The sequence below is a fragment of the Marmota flaviventris genome, chromosome 8, assembly GCF_047511675.1.
Source record: "Marmota flaviventris isolate mMarFla1 chromosome 8, mMarFla1.hap1, whole genome shotgun sequence".
In the NCBI taxonomy this organism is placed as follows: Eukaryota; Metazoa; Chordata; class Mammalia; order Rodentia; family Sciuridae; genus Marmota; species Marmota flaviventris.
Genome location: NC_092505.1, coordinates 1,422,479 through 1,443,492, shown reverse-complemented (window position 1 = coordinate 1,443,492; position 21,014 = coordinate 1,422,479). Strand labels below are relative to the sequence as shown.

Here is a 21,014-nt window from a genome sequence, read left to right as displayed (position 1 = left end):
TCTCATGTGGGTGTGACCCTCTCGGAGAGAGTGACTCACTGGAGGTCCCACAGGGGAGGGCTGGGCTAATGGCCAGAAGACCTCACCCCTTCACACTTGAGCAACGGTGGAAATCCCAGGTCCGTAAAGGCCGAAAGCCGGTTGGGCATGGAGGTGCGAGCCTGTAATCTTAGCAACTCAGGAGGCTGAGGCAGGAGGATCAAGTCCAGGCCAGCCTCAGCATCTAGGCAAGGCCCCAAACAACTCAGTGAGACCCTGTGTCTAAATAAAATACAAAAAGGGCTGGGATGTTGGCTCAGTGGTAAGTGCCCTGGGGTTCAATCCTCAGTATTAAAAAAAAAAAAAAAAAGTCTGCATATGGACAGGGAGAACACAAGGCCCTGGGTGGCCACCATGCCCTGCGCAGCCCTGGACAATGGTGTCGGATTTCAACATTCTCAAACAGTTTTCTGTGTTTCCCAACTACCCACAATGCCATGTATTCCCAATATATTCAGAAAAGGATGTTGTTACAAATCAGTTCATCAAACCCTAAGACGGACCCAGAAGGACCCAGACCCAGAAGCCAGCCCCCTGTCTAGTTCAGAAGAGGGTGGCAGGGAGGGAAGGAGGGGACAGCCTGTGCTGGGCCTCCCTCCGCCCAGGCACTGTCCCCCTCTTCCGCTGCCCTCTTCCTCCCACGCCCCACTGCTTCCTCCTGACCACCCCCCAGCATCCAACTCGAGTCCTCTGGGTTATTTTTACCCCAGGGGTTTCCAAAGGTGGGAACTTCACAGCCCAGCACCAGGCGGGAGGGGCTCCATCTGCTGCGGACTGGGTCCCAGGTAGGCAGAAGTGACCCCAGAAGCCAAGTGGTAGGCCACCCTGTGGACTAGAATGTGGGGAGGACGGGTGACCAACAGGACATAGAAACTCACTGTCTTTGCTTGTCTGTTTGTCTTGTATGGAGGGTCGAATTCAGGGCCTCGAACAGGCTGGGGGGGCCTCTGCCAAGGGGCCATATCCCAGGCCTTCTTATTTTGAGGCAGGTCTTGCTAAGGTGCCCAGGCCGGCCTCAACCTCACCATCCTCCTGCCTCGGTTTCCTGAGAAGCTGGGGTCACAGGTGTGTGCCATGGTGCCTGGTCATGGTTTTTCACCCAGCTGTCTTCTCCCAGCCCAGCCTGCCAGGCCCTGCCTGGTCAGTCTGGTCCTGGAGACCAAGTCAGCTCGCCTGGCAGTGCAGAGGCGGCACGGAGGTTGGCTACAGCAGGTGCCAGCACCACCACCTGGCACAGGGGGCACACCCAGGCCTGGTGGCTGCTGGGAAGCAGCTGGGGCGTCTCTGCAGCATCAGCCCTGGTGGAGCTGGGCTGTGGGACTTGTTCTATACCTCAGTCTCCCAACCTGCAGCCCAGAGAGGAGCTCACGGCCAGCAGGGCAGGGGCAGGCCTGGGCAGCTGACCCTGGAGGCTGCTGTGAAGCCAGAAGAGGCAGTCAGTGTAGATGGGTAAATCCAGTCAGGTCATCAAGGAGGCCAGTTTTGAGTGAGTCCAGCAAGTTGGAGACTGTCCCCTGAGGGACTGAAAGGCTAATTCCTTCAGAGCTCTCCCTCCACCCTCATCAAGAACCTGTCCTTGGGACTGGGGTGTAGCTCAGTGGTAGAGCGCCCGCCTCACAAGTGGGGGGCCCAGGGTTCGATCCTCAGCACCACACTAAAAAAATAAATAAATAAAATAAAGGTATTGTGTCCAACTACAACTAAAAAGTAAATATTAAAAAAAAAAAAAGAACCTGTCCCTGTTCCAACCTGTTGCCAAGGTAGCCTGTCCCAGGAATCGCCCCCCCCCCCCCACTGGGAGCCACAGGTTGTTAATGGTGTGTCCTGGGCTGCTCCACCTGCCCTTCCCCCTTCAGCCCACCTGGCTCCCACCTTTGGCCATCCCACGGAGCATTCCTGGGCCTAGTCACGTCCACAGGAAGGAGAGAGAGAGGGGAAGAGGGCAGAACACAGGAAGCCTAGGACGTATAAAACGGCGGAACACCTCGGATCTTGGGATACCAGGACACCAGCTATGGCCCCTTCTCCCTCCGGGGAGGAGTCTATGTGACCCCTTTTTAAATAAGCCCTGCTTCACATGCTTGCCTCCACGTGCTTCTCCAATGTTCAGACTTCAACATGTGGGGAGCAGGTCTGGTCACCATAACCTGCGGTTTACATGCCCTCGCTTCCCAGAGCAGCTTCCTCTGGCTTGCCAGTTGGTCCCAAAGAAGGGGCCAGGGAGAGGCTGACCCCTGCCCTGAGCAGGACTTTGCTCCCTGCCGGCTGCAGCAGGGGAGGACCTGGGCATCTGCTAGCAGTGCCCACTCTGAGGGTGCCACTTCCCATCCAAGTCTACTGAGCTCGCTGCTGCTGGAGAGGCTTCCTGGGGCTTACTCGTGGGTCCTCAAAGACCCTCCTTGAAGCCCCTTGTAGATGGGGAAGCAAGCTCGGGAAGGCCGGGCCTTGGCCAAGTCTCCTGAGGCCGGAGGCGGAGCAGGAAACCCACTCTCCAAGCCTGGCTGACCCCTGGGGGTGGATGGGAGCCTTCCTCCCGGGAAAGAGAGACGGGCCCGGGGCCTGTCTTCAGCCCGCAGCCCGCAGCCCGCTGGGCGCTGCTCTCCGGGAGGGGAAGCCTGGAACCCGGCAGGTGGAAGGGGCGCTTGGGCCCTCTGGGCCGCTGGCCTTGAGCAGCACTCGGCGGAGCTGCCCGCGGCCCTGGGCGGGAGGAGCAGCCAGGCGAGGAGCGCGGGGAGTCCCGAGCGCGGCGGGGCGCGAGCGCCCCCGGCGGCAGGAGCAGCACCCGCAGGCCGGGGCCAGACCAGGCGGAGCGCGGCGGGGCTGGAGCTGGCCGCCAGGCGCCTCCTCTAGGGTGGTGTGGCCCGGGGCCGCTCTGGGGAGAAAAGGGGCCCGAGCAGGGTTCAGACGGAAATGTGGGCACATTCGCTGGCGCATCAACAGAAAAATTAGTTTGCGCCCAAGGAGGGTGTTTATCCCCGGGGTATCCAAAGCCGGTTTGTAGCTGGGGAGGCCATGGGAAGGCCAGGGCTCCCTGCTCCCAGGGCATCTGGTCACCCCCTTCTCCTTCACACCCAGGCTTGCGATTTCTGGCTTTATCGCTGAAGCAAAAAGTCAGAGACGAGGAAATTCCCGGAACTCCTGTGATAGGGGCAATTCCTGTGCAGGGCACGCGCTGCAGTCCAAGTCCAGGGTCCAGAGAGCCCCCGCCCTCCTGCAAAGCCTTCAGGGCAGAGGCCTGCGGGGACAGCTGTGGAGGCCAGGTAGACCAGGCCACAAGGAGGAAGCAGGCAGCAGACAGGGCTCAGCAGCAGGGCAGCATCCTCTCTCAAGTTGGTGGTCCTAGGGCAGACGCAGGTCAGAGGTGGCTTGCTGGGAAGCGTTTCTGAATCAAGTTTCTTACTGATCTGGCACCAGCACCCACCACTCCAGGAGCGGGAGTGGGCAGAAGGCATCCCTCTGAGTGGAGGCACCCTGTGTGCCGTGAGCCCCAAGCCCAACATGGCTCTGCGCGGAGCTGCAGCTCCTGCCGTGTCCCCTGCCTTGGGACCCCGGTGGATCTCCTCTCCTAAGCAGACTGCTCCATGGGCATCCATGATTTCCTTGGGCCCCTTTATCAGCAGCCGCAGAGGAGGCAGCAGGCTACCACCTGGCCCAGTTCTGGACAGATTCAAAGCCCTGCACACCCACAGCGACCTTGTCTGACTCTCTCTCCCTACTGTTAGCACAAAAGGACCAGGCCAGACACAAACTTCACAGAGCATCTCAGTCTTTTACTCAGGAACAGGATTACACCCATGGGAATGGACCACTCTCCTGGTGGAAAATGAGTCCCTGGACAAAGGAGGGTATGATATAACTTATAAGTTATACTGAGAGGTGCTTAATTAATGAGCTTGTCAGTTTGGGCATTAGAAATCTCCTACCGGAGAGATGGGGAGGTGTAGCGATGGGCAAAAGGTGTGACTTACACAGTCCAGGGGGAGAAATAAAGAATGTCTATGTGCTTCTGCCCTAGTCAATGCTTTATTCACTCAAATCACTCAATACAATTTTATTCTATAGGTTATTTTTTAAAAATATTTATTTTTTAGTTTTTTTAGGTGGACACAATATCTTTAGTTTATTTTTATGTGGCGTTGAGGATCAAACCTAGCGCCCCGCGCATGCCAGGCTAGCGCGCTACCGCTTGAGCCACATCCCAGCCCACTCTATAGGTTCTTGATCAAGAAAACGACAATCCTAATGCTAGGCCCCTAATAATTGTTGGGTGTGTGGGAGACTTGCCTTTTGGCTTTCTGGTTTCTCCCTGCTGAAGTTAGATTCCCGTCTCAAGAAGAACATCATATGAGCCCTTACCCCTCCACCTCCTCCCTGAAGGGCGCCAAAGTCAAAAGTTTTCTGACCAGGACACAGTGTCTGCTCTCCCGTTCCTGAGTCACCCTGCCGATCAGCACCCTCCACGTCGCCAAGGCCACCCTTCTGAAATTGAGGCTCGCAGGCTCATGCTGCTGCTTTTGTCCTCTTCTGTTCTTCCCCTTTGGGCAGCCCCCCAATAAAATGTCCTGGTTAATTTCCATCTTCGGTGAGTCACTTGCCTTTCAATAACCAATTCACAGCAAACAATTCTAGATTGATTCTAAGCACTGCAAACACTCTTCATCATGACAGGCATTCCCTCTGCATGCAAAGCTCAAGTGTCAGATCAGAAGTCTCAAGTCTTAGGCTTCAAGTCCAGCAGATGCACACTCACTCAGACCACGGTGATCAGGTCAGGAACCAAGGTAGGCTTCTCCTGGGTGGAACTGATGGCTGGCTGAGGAGAGGGTCATAGGGAGAAGTTGCAGCTCTCAGCAGGGTCAAGATTTGGCTGTAGCATTTGAGAGCAATGAGGTGTTAAACCACGATGCAAAGAAAAGACCGCTGACTCCAATTAAAATCAAATTAAAGCAAGCTTGTAATTCTGACCGGCCGGGGCTGGGACTGTCTCTCCCGAAACCAGTGGGAACAGAAGACAACACCACAGCTCTCTAGGAGCACAGTTTTATAGCACAGAAAGTTGCAAAAAGGGGGAGGGAATTGTCTTGAGAACTTACAGATAACAGGATTTTGACAAGCATAACACAAAGGCTGGCTAATGCTGGTCCAGCACTTAGGGAGTGAATTCAGATCCCAATATCAGAATTTATGAGGTGCCATGAGAGCTTCAAAGAGTGTCGTTATCTGGCTGGGGAAAGCCAGAATTTATAAGGTGCCACTAAAATTTCAGAGCGGGTGGCTATCTGGTCAGGGAAAGCCAGGCATGGGGGAGTTCAAGGCATGGGCAGGCATTCCAAGCAAGTTTAGAAATCGCAGTAATTTATAGTGAAGCCAAAATTGACTTTTCATGCCTTTGTGGCGAGATGGCTCCCAATCGTAAGAGGGAATTAGTCTGGGTTTATCATGAGGAAGATGCTGAAAATCAGGCAAAGGAGGAGAAGAGTTGGGATGTCAGTCCAGGTCCTCATCAGGTTCTCCAGCATGAGGGCATCAGTGTTGACTGGCTGAAAGTCCGTTCATTTGCTCCAATATTTATATCAAATTTTGGGGCTTTTTGTTAGGTGCAGGACAGGCTGAATAAGTTGTCTGCAGGTCATGCCAAACAAAGTTAGCTGCAGGATGACCTGGCCACTCAAACCCTCTGTCTGGTTCTTTATCATCTGTTTGCCTCAAGCGCAAATGCCCAAGCCCCTGCTCAAGGCTGAATACTCAGCCTGTCTCTCAAGGCCGAGCACTTAACCCCCTTGTGCCAACAAGGCAGCTTGCAAACCCAGAGACCCTGTTAGATTTAGGCAGCACAGCAGAAGGGCTATAAAAGCCTTCCCTAGCCGCCCCCCCCCCCTTCTCTTTCTCTCTTTTCTCCTCTGTTGCACTGCTGCAATAAAGATCTCTTGGTCACTCTGAGTGTTGTGGTCACTTTCCTTTCACTTTTGACCCTCCTTTCAATCCTTATCAGCTGCCAAGGGGGTCTCTCAGTGACGTCATTTGTCCTGGGTTAAAGCATCTGGTCTGCTGGTTCCCACTCTGATCTTTTCGCCTTTCCCTCTTAACGGCCGCCTTTCCTTTCCCCCTTATTGGGCGAGGACAGCCTGCCAGAGACTTCACTCTGATGTCAGGGTGGGGGAAGTGACCTATTGGTGCCTGAGGGCCACACTGGAGGGCTCTGTGGGTGTGCCTGGTGAGACTGCAGGTTTCAAACTGGAGTTTTAAAGTGGAGTTGCTTGGGCTCAGGCCTCAGGCCATCCTCACAGGAAGGGTCTAGGGACAGCGGTCAGTTTGGGCATTCAGGAAACAGGTTTGAGAGAGTTTAGGGAAAATTTGTTGTTACTGGGCAATATTTTTACTTGGAGAAGAATGAAGGGTCTGGGGTCAGCATTCAGAGCTTATCTCTTTCCCTTCAGGGTCCCCATGTACTGTCTCTGGGAAAGGACTTATTTGGGTGAGGATAAATGCTTCTTTTCTTGGGATTGATCTGTCACTGGCAAAGAATCAATGCCATCAGGGTGCTCCCTTCTCTGTACTCCCTGTTCCCAGGCCACACTATTTTGGGGTTTGTCATTTTCCATACCTAATAACTACACCAAGACTTTCCCCACTGAATTGAAAGAGCAGAATACCAGATCGTGAGGGAGAGTTGTCACAGACAGTGGCCCAGGGGTCAGAGGAGACTTGGAGCTTTCAGTACAGAGGTCCCTGGCACTGCCCGGAGCCATGGGGACACATAGGGGGCCCTCTATTTCATGGAAGGAGAACAGTGTAGAGAGAGCGGACTGATGTTGAAGCCAGAATTAGACAGGCAGTCAGTGTAGATAGGTAAATTGAGTCAGGTCCAATCAAGGAGGCCAATTTTGAGTGAGTCCAGCAAGTTGGAGACTGTCCCCTGAGGGACTGAAACGTTGATTCCTTCAGAGCCCTCCCTCCACACTTATCAAGGTAACCTGGCCTGCTCCAACCTGTTGCTAAGGTCACCTGTCCCAGAATTGCTCCTCCTTTGTGTCCTGGGCTGCTCCACCCTGCCCTTCTCCCTTCAGCCCACTGGTGTCCCACCTTTTGGCCGTCTGGGGAGCATTCCTGGGCCTAGTCAGGAAGGAGAAAGATAAGGGGAGAGGGCAGGAGTACAAAGGAAGCCTGGAATATATAAAAAGAACACCTGTGAGGATGGCCTGAGGCCTGAGCCCGAGCAACTCCATCTTAAAACTCCAGTTTGAAACCTGCAGTCTCACCAGGCACACCCACAGAGCCCTCCAGTCACCTCCCCTTACCCTGATAAACAGAGGGAAGCCCCTGGCAGGCTGTGCTCGCTTGATAAGAGGGAAAGGCGAGAAGATCAGGGTGGAGACCACCAGACCAGACGTTTCTGACCCCAGGTAAATGATGTCACTGAGAAATCCAGTGGTAGCTGACAAGGATTGACAGGGGGGTCAAAAGCCTGAAAATTTAGTATAAATAATAGAGCTGATGAACAGGGATTCAGCCAGCCAAAACCAGGATGCCCTCGAGCTGGAGAGCCTGCTGAGGACCTGACATCCCATCACTTGTCATCATTTCCCGAGCCTCCGCCTGATCCTCACCACTTTCACATTCTACAGTCTCATCTGGACCTTGGTGAGAGCTGCAACTCCTCCCTACGACCCCTCCTCAACTGGGCGTCCACTCCACACCAGGAAAAGCCTGCCTTGGTTCCAGACCTGGTCACCGTGGTCTGAGTGAGTGTGCATCTGCTGGACATAAAGCCTAAGGCTGAAGACTTTTGAGCTTAGCATGCAGAGGGAATGTCTGTTGTTGAGAGCCACAGTTTAGTCGGACGACGCCTGGCATTTTTGCCAGAGGGAATGGTTGAAAGGTGACCCTGCTCAGGAAGAGGGCGGCTCAGGGATTAGGGCGGATCTTGCTGCCTCGCTACTTTGGAACTCCTGTCGCCCGCTACTTTGGAGTTCCCCTTGAGTTCTTGCAGGGTTCTGGGAGAATTGGCACACAGAGCCCGGTGGAGTGTGTGTGTTCCCGGGAAGTATGTGTAGAGTGCCGGTGAGAGTTCGGGAATAAAGGGTTGCTGTTTGAACCTACAAGACTTTGTGGCGGCTCGGTTATTTTGTGCCCAGCCAGACTGCGGCAGTCTGTTATGAGCTGTCATGATTAAGTGTGTTTGCAGTGCTTACAATTAATCTAGAATTGTTTGCTGTGAATTGATTATGTCTATTGCCATGCCCAGAGTTAAGGATTGTTGTTTTCTTGATTAAGAACCTATAGTGTGAAATTGTATGGAGTGAATAAAGCATCGAAAAGGGCAGAAGCGTGTAGACATTCTTTATTTCTCTCCCTCGACTGTGTAAGTCCCAACGTTTGCTATTGTGACAACACCTCACTTCTTGGGATACCAGGACACCAGCTGTGCCCCTCTCCTCCCTCCAGGGAGAAGTCTATGTGACCCCTTTTTAAATAAACCCTGCTTCATGTGCTTGCCTTGGTGTGCTTCACTAATGTTCAGATTTCATGTGAGGAAGCAGAACTTGTCACCAGTATAACTGGTGGTATCAATGTGACGTCAGGAAAATGAAAAATTTATTGTCATCAGTACAGTTCTTTTTGTTTGGAAGTTTCTAGAAAGCAAATAGGAAGCCAATAATCTGAGTTAAGACCGGGAGGGAACTAAGGACTGGGGTGAGGGGCAGGAAGACTCCCACTGCAATACCCCTCAGAACTTTCCTGCTGGTGTTGAGGGCCGCAGAGGTGCTACTTTGACCTGAGGATCACTCAGGGGAAGAGGCAGGTCCAACAGGGTTGTCCTGGTGTCCCCTCTTCTGTCTGGAGCCAGGAGGTGAAAGTTCCCATGTAAAAGATACGGAAAATGACAAACCTCCAAACAGTGAGGCCTGGGAAAAGGGAGCAAAAAAGAAAGCCAGACATTGATAGCTTTCATCTACCCCCGAATAGATCCTCCCCAGGTGCTGGCTGAGGTGGGGAGAAGGTGTCTCTTCAAACCTGAAAGATAGTCTCTGGCAAGCATGAATCGTTCCCAAAGTAAATCCTCTCCAGATGCTGACCACGGGCCCCAACCCCCAAACTCAAATTCCTGAGGGCTCAAACTGACATTCGTGGATCTATAAAGCAGACCCCACATTCCTGAGTGCCCAGACTGATACACTCACCAACCTATATAAGCCTAGTCCCTCCTTCCTTCAGTGGCTCATTTCCAACAGGACAGTGGGTCCACCTGAACCACGACTTCAGTCCTGAATAAAGGGGTTCTGACTCATCGGTGGAGTTCGTGTCTGGCCGGGTCCTAACACTCCCTGTTCCCTGATGGACAGTCACCACGGCCACCTTGGCTGGGCCTAGGCTCCACCCCTTGCTTTGTGGCCTAAAACACGGCCTGTTTTCTTGTTGTATTCTAGATAGGTCAGCTTTGTGTGTCCAAGGGAGCTGTACAGCTGAGGCTGGTCTGGTTTTCTAGTCACCCCTGCTGGGTGGGCTGCGCACTGGACGCACTGCCCTGGAAGGCAAAGTGCTGGCCTCCTTCCTGTAAGGTCAGGCAAGGCGGCAACCAAGAGGAGGCAGATTTTTAAAAGGCCGCTGAAGGAGGCTTGATTGAGACTTGAGACTCACTCCCGGGCAGAACTCGACCAGACCAACAAAGTGGACAGGTCTGAGGAGGAACCTCGTGGGGGCTCTACGGGGCTTATGGCAGGAGGGGAAGGGCTTGGGACAGGAAGAATGATTTTTCGAGTCCCCTGTCCCACGGAGTTGGCAGGGGAACTGGCTGAGAGCGGGGCCTGGCCAGGAGGCCCCGCTGATGGACGGGCAGTTCCGTCAGTGCTGACTGATGTTTCTTTCACGGTGAGGGCTGCTTGGTGCTTTGTTCCTAAGTCACCGCCAGCGATCTGACAGTTCCCTTTTAAGCTGACCCGTAATATCCACTTTCAGGGAACTATTCTAACGACTAAATGCAGGAGTGTACACAAAGAGGTCAATGCCAAGTCAAAAGGACCTGCTCCACCATCGCGGCCTGGCCCGGGCCAGAGGCACCTGCTCGGTCCCAGGCCTTCCCTAGAGAAAGGCCATTTCTCCTTCACGCACCGGAGGCCTTTGCTCCTTCCATCGCCCCAGGGGTCTTTGCAAGTATTTGCCACAGCTCCCTCCAGCGCCGCCCGGAGGCGCCGCATTCCCGCCAGCAGGCGGCAGCACTGCGCACGCGCGCCGGAGAGGGCGGCGCTTCCGGGAGGCAGGCGCGGAACCCGGTGGATGCGGAGCGCGTTTCTGACCGGCGGCTAGCGCAACTGGACGGCTTCCGGGAGGCTCTTCCGTGTGTGCGGCGGCGCGGGCAAGATGGGCAAAGTGAGGGGGCTGCGAGCCCGTGTGCACCAGGCCGCAGTGCGGCCCAAGGGGGAGGCTGCGCCCGGCCCCGCGCCCCCCGTCCCGCGCCCGGAGGTGACCCTGCCGCCCGCCTCGGCCGGTGTCGCGGGGGCAAAGGTGAGGCGGCCCGGGAGGGTCCGGGGCGGGCGCCGCGCGTGCGGCGGGCCGGGCAGCCTCCGACCCTGCGGGGCTCCGGGGAGCGCGGCCGCCGCCTCGGGCGGGCCCCGGGCTGGGCGGGCCCCGGCGTTGCCAGGCCCGTCCGCATCTCCCCCTCCGGAGGTGACCCGAAGGCCCTGTCCCCGGGCTCTCTGTTGGGTTGAGGTTCACGTGTTGACCTGGGAGCGCCTTTTCTGAGATCTTAGGTGCGGTCCCTTGGAGGGGTGAGTGCCGGGAGGGGAGGAGCAGGGAGGAGAAGGTCCGCTGAGCCTGGCCCCGGAGCAGAGGCCAGCTCCAGACGAGCTTCAGCAGCTTAGGGAGACCCTGTCTCAGAATTTAAAAGAAAAGAGGTCTGCGGACGAGGCTCGGTTGTGAGCATCCTTAGCTCCAGTCCTCCGGACCAAGATGTCAACAAACATGTCGTGAGCGGCCGAGCGGCAGGACTGTGTTCTAGCCCGGAACCGCACCGTCCTACGTGACCCTTACTGGAGATTCCGGGACCTTTGAGGCCCCTCAGTCACCCCGCCGCCCGCCTGCGTCTTTCTCTAGATGCGCCTGTTCATACATGTGAAGTAGTACTGTAATGTACTGTGTGGCTTCTTTCTTTTTTGGGTCGAGTGGTTTACTGGGGATTGAACTCAGGGGAACTCCACACCACCAGGGAGCCACACCACCAGCCCTGTTTTTCGTATTTTTATTTAGAGCCAGGGTCTCATTGAGTTGCTTAGCGCCTTGTTTTTCCTGAGGCTTTGTGCCTTCTTTCATTTACGTGTTCCTGAGGTTCATCCTTGAAGCATTCTTTTGGTAGTGTTAATTTCTTTATTCTTTTTAGGACTAATGATATTCCACGTACAGGCATCCCAAACGTGCTGCACTTTGTCCATTAGTAAGTTTATGCTGTTCTGGTTTCCAGTTTTTAGCTGCCGTGAATTACACTCCTGTGAACACTCATGTACAGATATTTCTGTGGACCTATGGAGGGGAATTGCAGGGTCATATAGTAACTTTAGCTCTTTCAAAAAATTGCCAGATTATTTACTTCAGTGGTTTCCCCATTTCGGGTCCCCACTGGCTGTCCCCACGTCCTTAACCCTTGGTATCTTCTCTGTTAGAAATTTGCTGTATGTGAAGTGGTCTCTTGTCATCGTTTGATTTGGATTTCTCCAAGGGCTAATGGTGATGAAGTTTTCATGAATTTGTTGGCTATTTGTGGAACTTTGGAGAAGTATCTGTTTATAGTCTTTTACCTGATTTTAATTTGGATTGTTTGTCCTTTAGTTGTTGAGTTATAAGAATTCATTGAATGTTCTGGGTAATATATCCCTATTAGATAAGTTTGCAGATTTTCTTTTCCAATTCTCTCTCTCTCTCTCTTTTTTTTTCCCTCTGTTGATTCTATTCTTGGAAGCACAAAAGTTTCTAGTTTTCATGGAAGTTCAGAGGCTTTATTCTTCGTTGCTTCTGCTTTTGATTCATGTAAGAAACTATTGCTTTAGCCAAGACACAGATTTACATCTATGACTTTATAATTTATATTTCAGCTGTTAAACATTTTAGGTCTTTGGTCTAATTTAATTTCATGTGTGGTGTGAGGTTGGGTCCATTGAATCTCATTGTTAATTGTTTTCTTATTTTCCTTTTTGGATTATTCATGTGTAGAAATAGAGTTGAATTTTGCATATTGCTCTTGTATCTTGGAACCTTACTGAACTTGTTTATAATTTTTGTGGATTACTTAGGAATTTCTCTGTACAAGTTGTTCTCATCTATGAGAAGGTAGTTTCACTTTTTCCTTTCCAGTACAGATGCCTTTTATTTCTTTTACTTAATTGCTCTGGCTGGAACTCCAGGACATGCTTGTTACTGATCTGCGATGTTCTCTGTGGGTTTTCCATGGATGTTCTTAGTGGTTGATCTAAGGCTTACAACGGAGAAACAGGCTTCCGGTTTATACTAATTTCAGTGGCATGGTCTTTCCTCTGGTGGCTCTGCTCCTTCCACCCTCGTTGTGGTATTATTGTGGAAGGTGTGTCTGTGAGTGTCACAAGCCTAACTGTGAGTTATTGAATCACCCTTGTGTTTACATGCCTGCCTTCCAGTGCTCCTGGTGTTGTTGTGGGTTTGAATTACTCTGTAACCATTTGCTTTCACCTTCAGAAACTTCTTAGCACTTCTTTTTTGGGGAAGGTGGGGGTACTGGGGGTTGAACTCAGGGGCACCCAACTACTGAGCCACATCCCTCCTATTTTGTATTTTATTTAGAGACAGGGTCTCACTGAGTTGCTTAGCGCTTTAGTTGTTTGCAGAGGCTGGCTTTGAACTCACAACCCTCCTGCCTCAGCCTCCCCAGCCACTGGGATTGCAGGTGTGCACCACCATGCCCGGCCTTCTTAGCACTTCTTACAAGGAACAGATTCTCTGAGCCATGGTTGATCTAGGGATGTCTTCATTTTGCTTGTGTTTCTGAAGGATAGTTTTTCTGGACATGTTCTTGGTTGACATTTTAATCTTTTAGCACTGGAATGTGTGATTCCAGGCTTCCTGGCCTCTGTTGTTTCTGACGAGGAGTTTGCTGTTAGAATCATGTATAAGATGTGTCTTTTTTCTTTTATTGTTTTCCATATTTTTATTTGCCTTTGTCTTTGCCTTTAAGCTTTTTGATTGTGATGTGTCTTGGTGTATCTCTTTGCATTGTTCTCTTTGGAGTTCATTTATCATACTTGGTGTTCATTGAAGTTAATTCTTTCCAAAGTCCAGTTCAGCAGGCTTTCAGTCTGTCTGTCTGTCTGGCTTTCTTTCTTGACAGTCCTGGGGATTGAACCCAGGGATGCTTTACCACTGAGCTACACTCTCAGCCCTTTATTTTTTATCTTGTGACAGGGTCTCGCTGAGGTGCCCAGTATAGGCTTGAGCTTGCATTCTGCTGCTCAGCTTCAGAGTCTGGATCACAGGGGTGCACCCCTGCTTCTGTTTTCCACCCTTATTTGGTTGAATATTTTTTCTGTCTGTCTCATCTCTCCTTCGAGGACTTGAGTCATATCTATGTTGATGTACATGGTGGTGTTTCATGCAGTTTCTGGGGCTTGGATCATGCTTTTCTGTATTGGGTGTATCATTCTTTGTGTATCATTTTGATGACGTCTGCTCGGTCATTTTGCTTGTTGTTCTGACTTGAACACGGGGAGCTCTATCTGTTCTCCCTGTCCGTGTGCAGCCTCTGATATTTTTTCTGTTTTGTATTTTGGCCAGGCCCTTGGGCTTAGTGTAAGCCCCCAGGTGTCAGAGATTCTTCTTCAGCCCTCTTGGCCTGCTGAGGTTCTGCCCTGGGCCCTGCATCTGTGGCTTGGAGATTGCTGTCACAGCTCAGGATGTTTACATTTTTGACCCTCCTGTGGCCGAGGACTGGTGGCCTGGGAATTCCCTCGGCTGATTGCCAGGAGGGTGCAGCCTGGGTGTGCTGAAGCCTCCGGTGTCCTGGTGGCCAGGAATGCTCATCCTGGCAGCTGCTCTGGGTCAGCAGGTGCTCTCTCAGGCTGTGCTCCAGTCCCTCTGCCATTGGGCCCCTGCTTTCTAGTGCCCCTGTCTGCTGTGACTGCAGCCTGGACCCTCTCTTGGCTGTGTCCAGAGGGCTCTTGGCGTCCCTGTCCCTGGCCTCTGTTAAACCTTGGCCCACTCTGTTTAGCTGGTGCTGCTGATCTCTGGGAGCCCGGAGGCCCTGTCCTCATCCTGCCAAGGTCTCTTTCCCTTCTTATGGTCTACCTCTTCCTGACAGGATCTCTGATGGGGCTTGAGGAGTAGGGCAGGAGCAGCATGAGTGTCTCTCAGGTGACACCCTGTCTCCTAGAGGGAAGTGGAAGGTGCTTTCTAGTCTCTCTTGGGCCTGCTGGTGAATTGGGCTGGGGCTGATCAGGACTGAGCAGCCTGCTTGGTGTGGAGCTTCTGTTCCAGGGTGGCCAGGGGTGGGAGCCTGGTTCTCTGGCCTGCCCTGCCTGGGCAGCATGGGACAGAGGAGGTAGGGGAGGGCACACTGGCACCTGCCCCTCCTTTCCACCGAGGTCCCAGCCCTAGATCCTGGGTCATTTCTGTGAGGTGAGGGTGGAGAGGATTTGGCCAGAGGCCCTGTGAGGGGACAGTTTCCTGTGCTGAGATGGTTGCTGTGGGGAGTCTCTCTCACCCTACTGGCCTGTCCAGGCCACATCTCCCCTGTGGCTCTGGCTTTCCCCCTGTGCTAGCCAGGCTTGTGAGATTCTAGCAGCAGGTCAAATCCTGCTGGACACAAGATTAACCTCAGGGAGAAGGAAGTGACGCACATGAGTGAGTTGAGCAGGAAGCCGGAACATGACATGTGACGTCAGAGTGGGCCATGGAGCCTGAAAGTGTTTCTGAAAATGTTAGACACTGAGCCCAGTGAGAGGGAGGAGCGGTTACGACAGCACAGGGTACTGGGAGACTGAGTTGGGCGGGTCACTTGAGCCCAGGAGGCCACCTGTGCCACACAGTGAGAAAACAGCAGAAAGCAAAAAAAAAAAAAAAAAAAAGGCATATTTGGAGGAAAAATTAACAAATAGAGCTTGGATATATGAAGAATGCAGTCATTGAACTTTAATGTGGAGTAGAGAGGGAAGCAGGATTATTAATTTCTACATTGATACTGTTTGCCTGTCCTTGAACAGCCAGACAGTATAAAGTCAGTATTCTATGTGTTAATCTCTGCAGCTGTGCAGTGATGAGATACAAAGTGGCACTCTGGGAAAGTGTCCCAGTGTGGGTACAGACCTGGGCATGTGGTGATCCCGAGGGCACCCACCAGGCCCTCCCCTCCCAGGGGCCGCTCCCTCTCGGGCAGCCCTCTGACCTCTCCTCCTCCCTTGCCAACTTCCTCCGACCCTTGGGAGAAGCGCAGGTAGCTGTGGTCCTGCCCTGCCCCTGCTTGGCGCTGGCTGGTTCTGCCTTGCCTCCCTCCTGTCTCTGTCTCTGCCAGGTGGGGAGGCAACATTGACCTTAGGGCTTTTTGGATGGGGCAATGTAAGACACAGGGACAGGAGAAAAGCATTCTGATTTGCTTAGAGCTAACACATGACATGGGAGCGCTGGTAAGGAAATAAAGATCCACAGGCAGAACCTAAGTGCTGTGTGCGTGTGCGCACGCCTATGTGCTGGGGTTGAGCTCAGGGCCTGCCAGATACTAAGCACATGTGCTCTGCCATCCAGCTGCACCTCCAGTGCTTCTCCCCAGTGCTGCTGCCCTTGGTTGGCCAGAGGCAGTTGTGAGAAGTGACTAGATCATGTGGGAGGCTAAAGGAAGCCGAGAACTGTTTCCACAGGCTCTGTCTGTACAGAGCTCCAACCTCAGCTTCCCATCCCTGATGGTACAGCACAGGGCACACATTTTCTGTTTGGGTTTCATCTCTTCTTCCACCTGCCATCATCTTCAGTGCCCTTAGCTTCTGCAAGAGGGGAACCCTCCCTGGGGGTTATGGTGCGTCCCTGAGGTCATGGAGCTTGGGTCTTGAAGGAGCCAGGTGGCATGGGTCCCTCCCCCTTCAGTGTGCTGGAAGTGACTTGGAGGGCAGAATCTCCTGTGAAGTGGGAGTGAGGGGCTGGAGGGAACTGGCTCCTTGGTGAGGCTTTGCCCACTGAAGTTGCCCCTTGCAGTGTAGTCGGGAGGCGTAGCAGGAGCAGAGACTGCCTGTGGACGGAGGCAAAGTGGTGGCCTGGCACAGCCTGCTCTGGGGACAGGTACACCCAGGTCCTCCCTGGCAGACAAGAGTGGGGACATGTTTCCTCTCAAACCATGGAGCCAGCCTGATGTCTTCTTTCTTTTTGGGGGGCTAGGACTGGGCGTTGATCCACACTGACGTCTTTGCCAAGACCCAGATAGACCCCAGTGCTTTGGTGCAGACACTGGAGCTGGACCAGACGAGCCTCGCCTCCCTCAGGAAAGGTGCGTGGCTGCCCCGGGAGGTGCAGGAGGGAGGGAGGGATCTGGGTGCCCTGTAGGTCACCCTTGGTACCCGTACCGTTGAAAGATCTGTCTGAAGAAGCTAAAGTACAACAGTGATGGGAAGCACACACGGCCGTTACCGCCTGCAGCAGACAGGTATGGAACTATCTTGAAGCGGTGCCAGACTCCATAGCATTTCATTCCTAAGCTCTTTAGTGTCTACTCTTAAGGGCTCTTAAAAGAAGATGAACTTAGATAAATAGGCAGTATAGTTCCTCAGTATTGCACACATATGACTACCGCTTCCTGAGTGTCTCACGCAAACTCCTTGTACAAGTCAGGTGCTGCTGTGGGCTGCACATTGCCTCCCTCCATCTCTGCTGTTCCTCTTGGCTGTTTTCATCATGTGGCAGCAGGCTGTTTTTATTGTCACATACCCCCTATTTTGGATTTTGCTAATTGCATTCTCCTGGTGTCTTTTGTTTCTGACCAAGCAGCCTTTTTAGCCCAAGCTTCTGTTTTGAGCTGTGGCTTGCAGGGTGGAGGGTGGCCTTGCACATTTGGGAGGTGAGGCACTGGGCCTGGGGCTACCCACCACCACGTGTTCTGGAGAGAAGCCTCTTAGATGCCTAAGTGGTGTTCTCTGCCCTGGGATAGCAGAGCCCTGAGACCGGCAGTGGATGTGACTGGAACACAGCCCCTCTGGGCAGGGTTGTTTGCCCTGGTCTTTTTTTAACCCTCCCATTGTACACTTTAATCTTCAGTGTTTAGGTAGCTGTCATTTTTGTTTTCTACTCTGACAGTCATTTTTTAAAAATATTTTGTTAGTTATTGGTGGACCTTTGTTTATTTTAATGTGCTGCTGAGAATTGAACCCAGTGTCTCACATGTGCTAGGCAAGTGCTCTACCACTGAGTCCAGCCCCAGCCCCTGACAGTCATTCTTTGTGGTCTCCCAGCACTCCATGGAATCTGCACATAATTTTCTTACCTCTTTGCCGGGTTTCTGTTCTTGCGACTAAAAGGCTCAGGGGTCACTCCAGTTAAACTGGGCTAACTGGGCTGCACGAAATAACCACACAAGAGACACAAATACCTTTTTCTTTGGGGTCGCCGTGACGGCCTCTCTGACCTTAAGGGTCCGCAGAAAGAGAGAGAGCAAGAGCACGTGCTGACCCCTTTTATTGAGGAGAAGCTATTCAAATGAGGCAAGGGGTCAGGTTTCAGGGGGCTGAGTCTATCTTCATGATGTCCACTGTCAGCAGGTTGACTGACACCTGGGTAGGCCACACCCAAGGGCACAGTAAGAGAAGGGGACACACACAAGGCACTTCCATGGAAGATTCCATCCTAAACAGGGCAAGGGGTTATATTACAAAGGAACAGGTGAGCGTAGCTCAACCCATGGGGCTGTAGCAAGACACACCCATGCACTAGACACTGACCCTCGCACCCAAGAAGGGTAGGGAAAGCTCTGCCATATTCCTGCGACTGAGCGCCTCAGCACCCAGCCGGGGAGTGTGACTCAGTCACGTGTAAGGTTGGTCTCCCCACACCTCTTGCTGGGTGAGTACACACACAGTTCCTGGGATTTTCCTGTGAGTTTTTGAGGTTTGCATCTATTGCTTGTGGGCAGCTCTTGTAAGCTGTAACTGCACTCAGGTGGGGTTGCATGTCAGTGGATCTCCAGGGGTCTCACCTGTTTTGTTGCTTTGGGTCTTTAGGATTGCTTGGGGACAGGTGTTTGAGTCTCCTGCTGTCCTTTCTGTCTTGGCTTCCTCCTGTTACAGAGTCTTAGGGCACATTCCCTGGAGTGGACAGCAGCTGTTGGCTTTGCTTCTGGGCTGCATCCTGTCCCCGTGGTTCCCTGACTGTGTTGCTAACCCACTCCTGCGGGAGTTCTGGTGGGAGCTGCCCTGTGCCCCAGCCTGCAGTGTGAGCCAGGACTGCCTGAGGCTGGAGCCTAGGAGCTACGGTTGCTTCCATGACCTGTGTGTTCACTCATTCTCTGAAGGTTTGTCTGTGTTTGGGGCCACTTTGGTCAGTTTCCTTAGATTTGAATGAGTGCTTTATGTATTGTAGAGGCTAGCTCTTCATAGTTTTATGCAATTAACTTTTTGAGTGTTTAAATTTGCTGCAGAGAGTTGGCCACCTTGGCGGCCTGGTTGATTCTCTCCAGCAGCAGTTCCGGCCAGGTTTCTTTCCAGTCCCTTCCCTGTGTGTTGCTGCACTGTTTAAAGCAACCCCTTCCCAACTGTGAAACAGGCTTTGTTGTATGTCAGGTGGACGTGAAGTTCACTTTCATTCGGACCCCTCTGCTTATTCAGCCTCGGTTCTCTTATGCAGAGAGATGGTCTTCTCATTTCTGTGCCGGGTGCTCTGAGATCCACTGGGCTCTGGAATTCCTGCCCCTGTAGTGTGTCCCTCTCGAGCTATCCTACACATTGGGGTGCACCTGCCCAACATGGTGTCCCTGGTCCTGCCAGAAAGGTCCATGGGGCATAGGAGGGCCACTGGGCAGGAGAGAAATGCCTCTATTTACAGCATGTTCTCTGTGGCTCTGCAGCACCCTCCTGGGTGGACAGTAAGGCTTGTGGCTGAGTGTGAGGGAAATGTAGCCCTGAGCTCCCTGGATTCACTGGGCTCAGGCTGACCAAGCTCCACTGAGTTCTGGTCATCCATGACAAGTGCGGGGCTCTCCGCCATCTGTGGTTTTCAGGTCCTTGGCTGCTGACAATACTGCGCTGGTCTGAACCATCTCAGTGAGTTTGGGACACCTGACTTGAAGAGGCCTGAGTGCCCACCTGCTGAGAGAATGGCTCTGTGCAGGCACCAGCATCACCAGGCACCCTTAGCATGCATAGCACCAGTCCTGCCTCAGGGCTCCCAACCTTGTTTTTCATACTCTTCAGGGACCCTGAGGTTGGGATTCTCCTCAGAGCCCCTCCCACCTCCCAGTCTCCTGGACAGATCCTGAGCCCCATGGAGTCCTCTGGATTTGTCTGAACTATGCACAACTGGGTCCTCCTGGTTCCCTGGTGGAGAGGTCCTTGCAGCCACCAAGGCTCATTACGTATCTAGGAAGTAGCAGCCCTGCCCTGCAGAGAGGGGGCGTGGGAACTTGCATTCGCTTGGGGTCACCTTGTCTTTCATACTGAATTGAGGTGTTTCAGACAGTTCTAGGTCACCATAGCTGAGACAGGTGGCATTGGCTTCCTTGCCGCAGTCCGGCTGCAGCAAAATAACCGGGGGGTGACGAACAACTTGTTTACGTTGATACAGCAGGAGTAGGAGCCGTTTATTGCAGGACAGGAGCAGTATTTATACATTCCACACAGCTTATCTAATTAGCATAAACTAGATACATCAGTCAACCAATAAGGAATCTCCACACTTAATGGCTTGCTTTTGTTACTTCTCAAACCACTCCCTCTGGCATTTTGCCAGGCACCATCCAGACTTGTTTACGAACTCTAACATTCCCCTGGCAAAATGCCAGGTGTTATTTTGACTTGTTTACAGACTCTAACATTTCCCCCTTTTGTTTGATTTAAATAACGACCATAGTGGTTTTTACAGAAACACCATAAATAACCTGCTACAAACAGAAAGGGAGGATACAAAATGCCACAATACCAAGCCACTTGATGGCTCCATGCAAGAAGCCCTTGGAAAAATTATACCAGCAATGACACTGTTAGCAAAGATACAAAGAGTTACAATTTGTTGTAGATTACAGTTTGTTGTCTCAGTCCAGGTAAAGTAGTGTCTCAATAGATTAACTCACAGTCCAGGTAAATCACAGTCCAGGTAAGTTCTGCAGGCAGCTAGCTTAAATCACAGTCCAGGTAAGTTCTGCAGGCAACTAGCTTGATCCGAAGTCTCGTCCGGTTTTCAGCAACACTGAAAATTCTTCCACCTTGGTCTTTACCGGCACGAAGGCAGGAACTCTGGATGGCTAAAGAAAATCCTGTAGCATTTCACTAAGAAAACAACCTTCTGAACAATTTAGTACATTATCTCAAGGTTTTTTTGCATTTGAAATAAGCCTTAATAGTGCGCATTACTCATTAGCTTCCAGGTATGGGAGAACCATTGTAGCTTAGTTATTGGCATTGAAAATGAGCAAACATCAGGGACACTGGTAGCGTCTTCTGCTGGCTGTAGCGTCCGGGTAGCCCCAGATCGCCCTGGGGAGTGTTCCGGACTCAAACTGCTACTGGGCACAGGGAGCAAGAGCCTGCGAGACTGTGCCTCCAGGTCAGGTCTAGATTTGGGCTCACGGCAGTGGAAGAGCCAGCTCCCTGGCCAGGAGGTAGGGAAGGGCCAGTCGCCGCCGCCTCTTGGAAAATCCTTGCTGCGCTGTGACCGGCTTGCACACTCGGCAGCCGCCTCTCCGCTTCACGCACCCTCCGGTAACGAAAAGTATTTAGTAATAGCCTTTTACAATTTCTTTCTTGATAATCCTTCCTCCTCTGAACTTTTTTCTT

At 52.4% G+C, this 21,014-nt stretch overlaps 1 protein-coding gene across 2 annotated transcripts in view; it reads left to right on the top strand.

The window, feature by feature from the left end:
* The first annotated feature begins 10,317 nt into the window (after positions 1 to 10,317).
* Slx9 (SLX9 ribosome biogenesis factor) overlaps positions 10,318 to 21,014 on the top strand; it is a 42,177-nt gene continuing 31,480 nt past the window's right edge. The window contains exons 1-2 of one of the 2 annotated variants that reach the window (XM_027922235.3): positions 10,318 to 10,542; positions 16,417 to 16,525. In XM_027922235.3, the coding sequence (XP_027778036.1) occupies positions 10,399 to 10,542; positions 16,417 to 16,525 (253 nt within the window). In that variant the 5' untranslated portion in view covers positions 10,318 to 10,398. The remainder of the gene's footprint in view (positions 10,543 to 16,416; positions 16,526 to 21,014) is intronic. The other variant, XM_027922234.3, reaches the window with a different exon arrangement.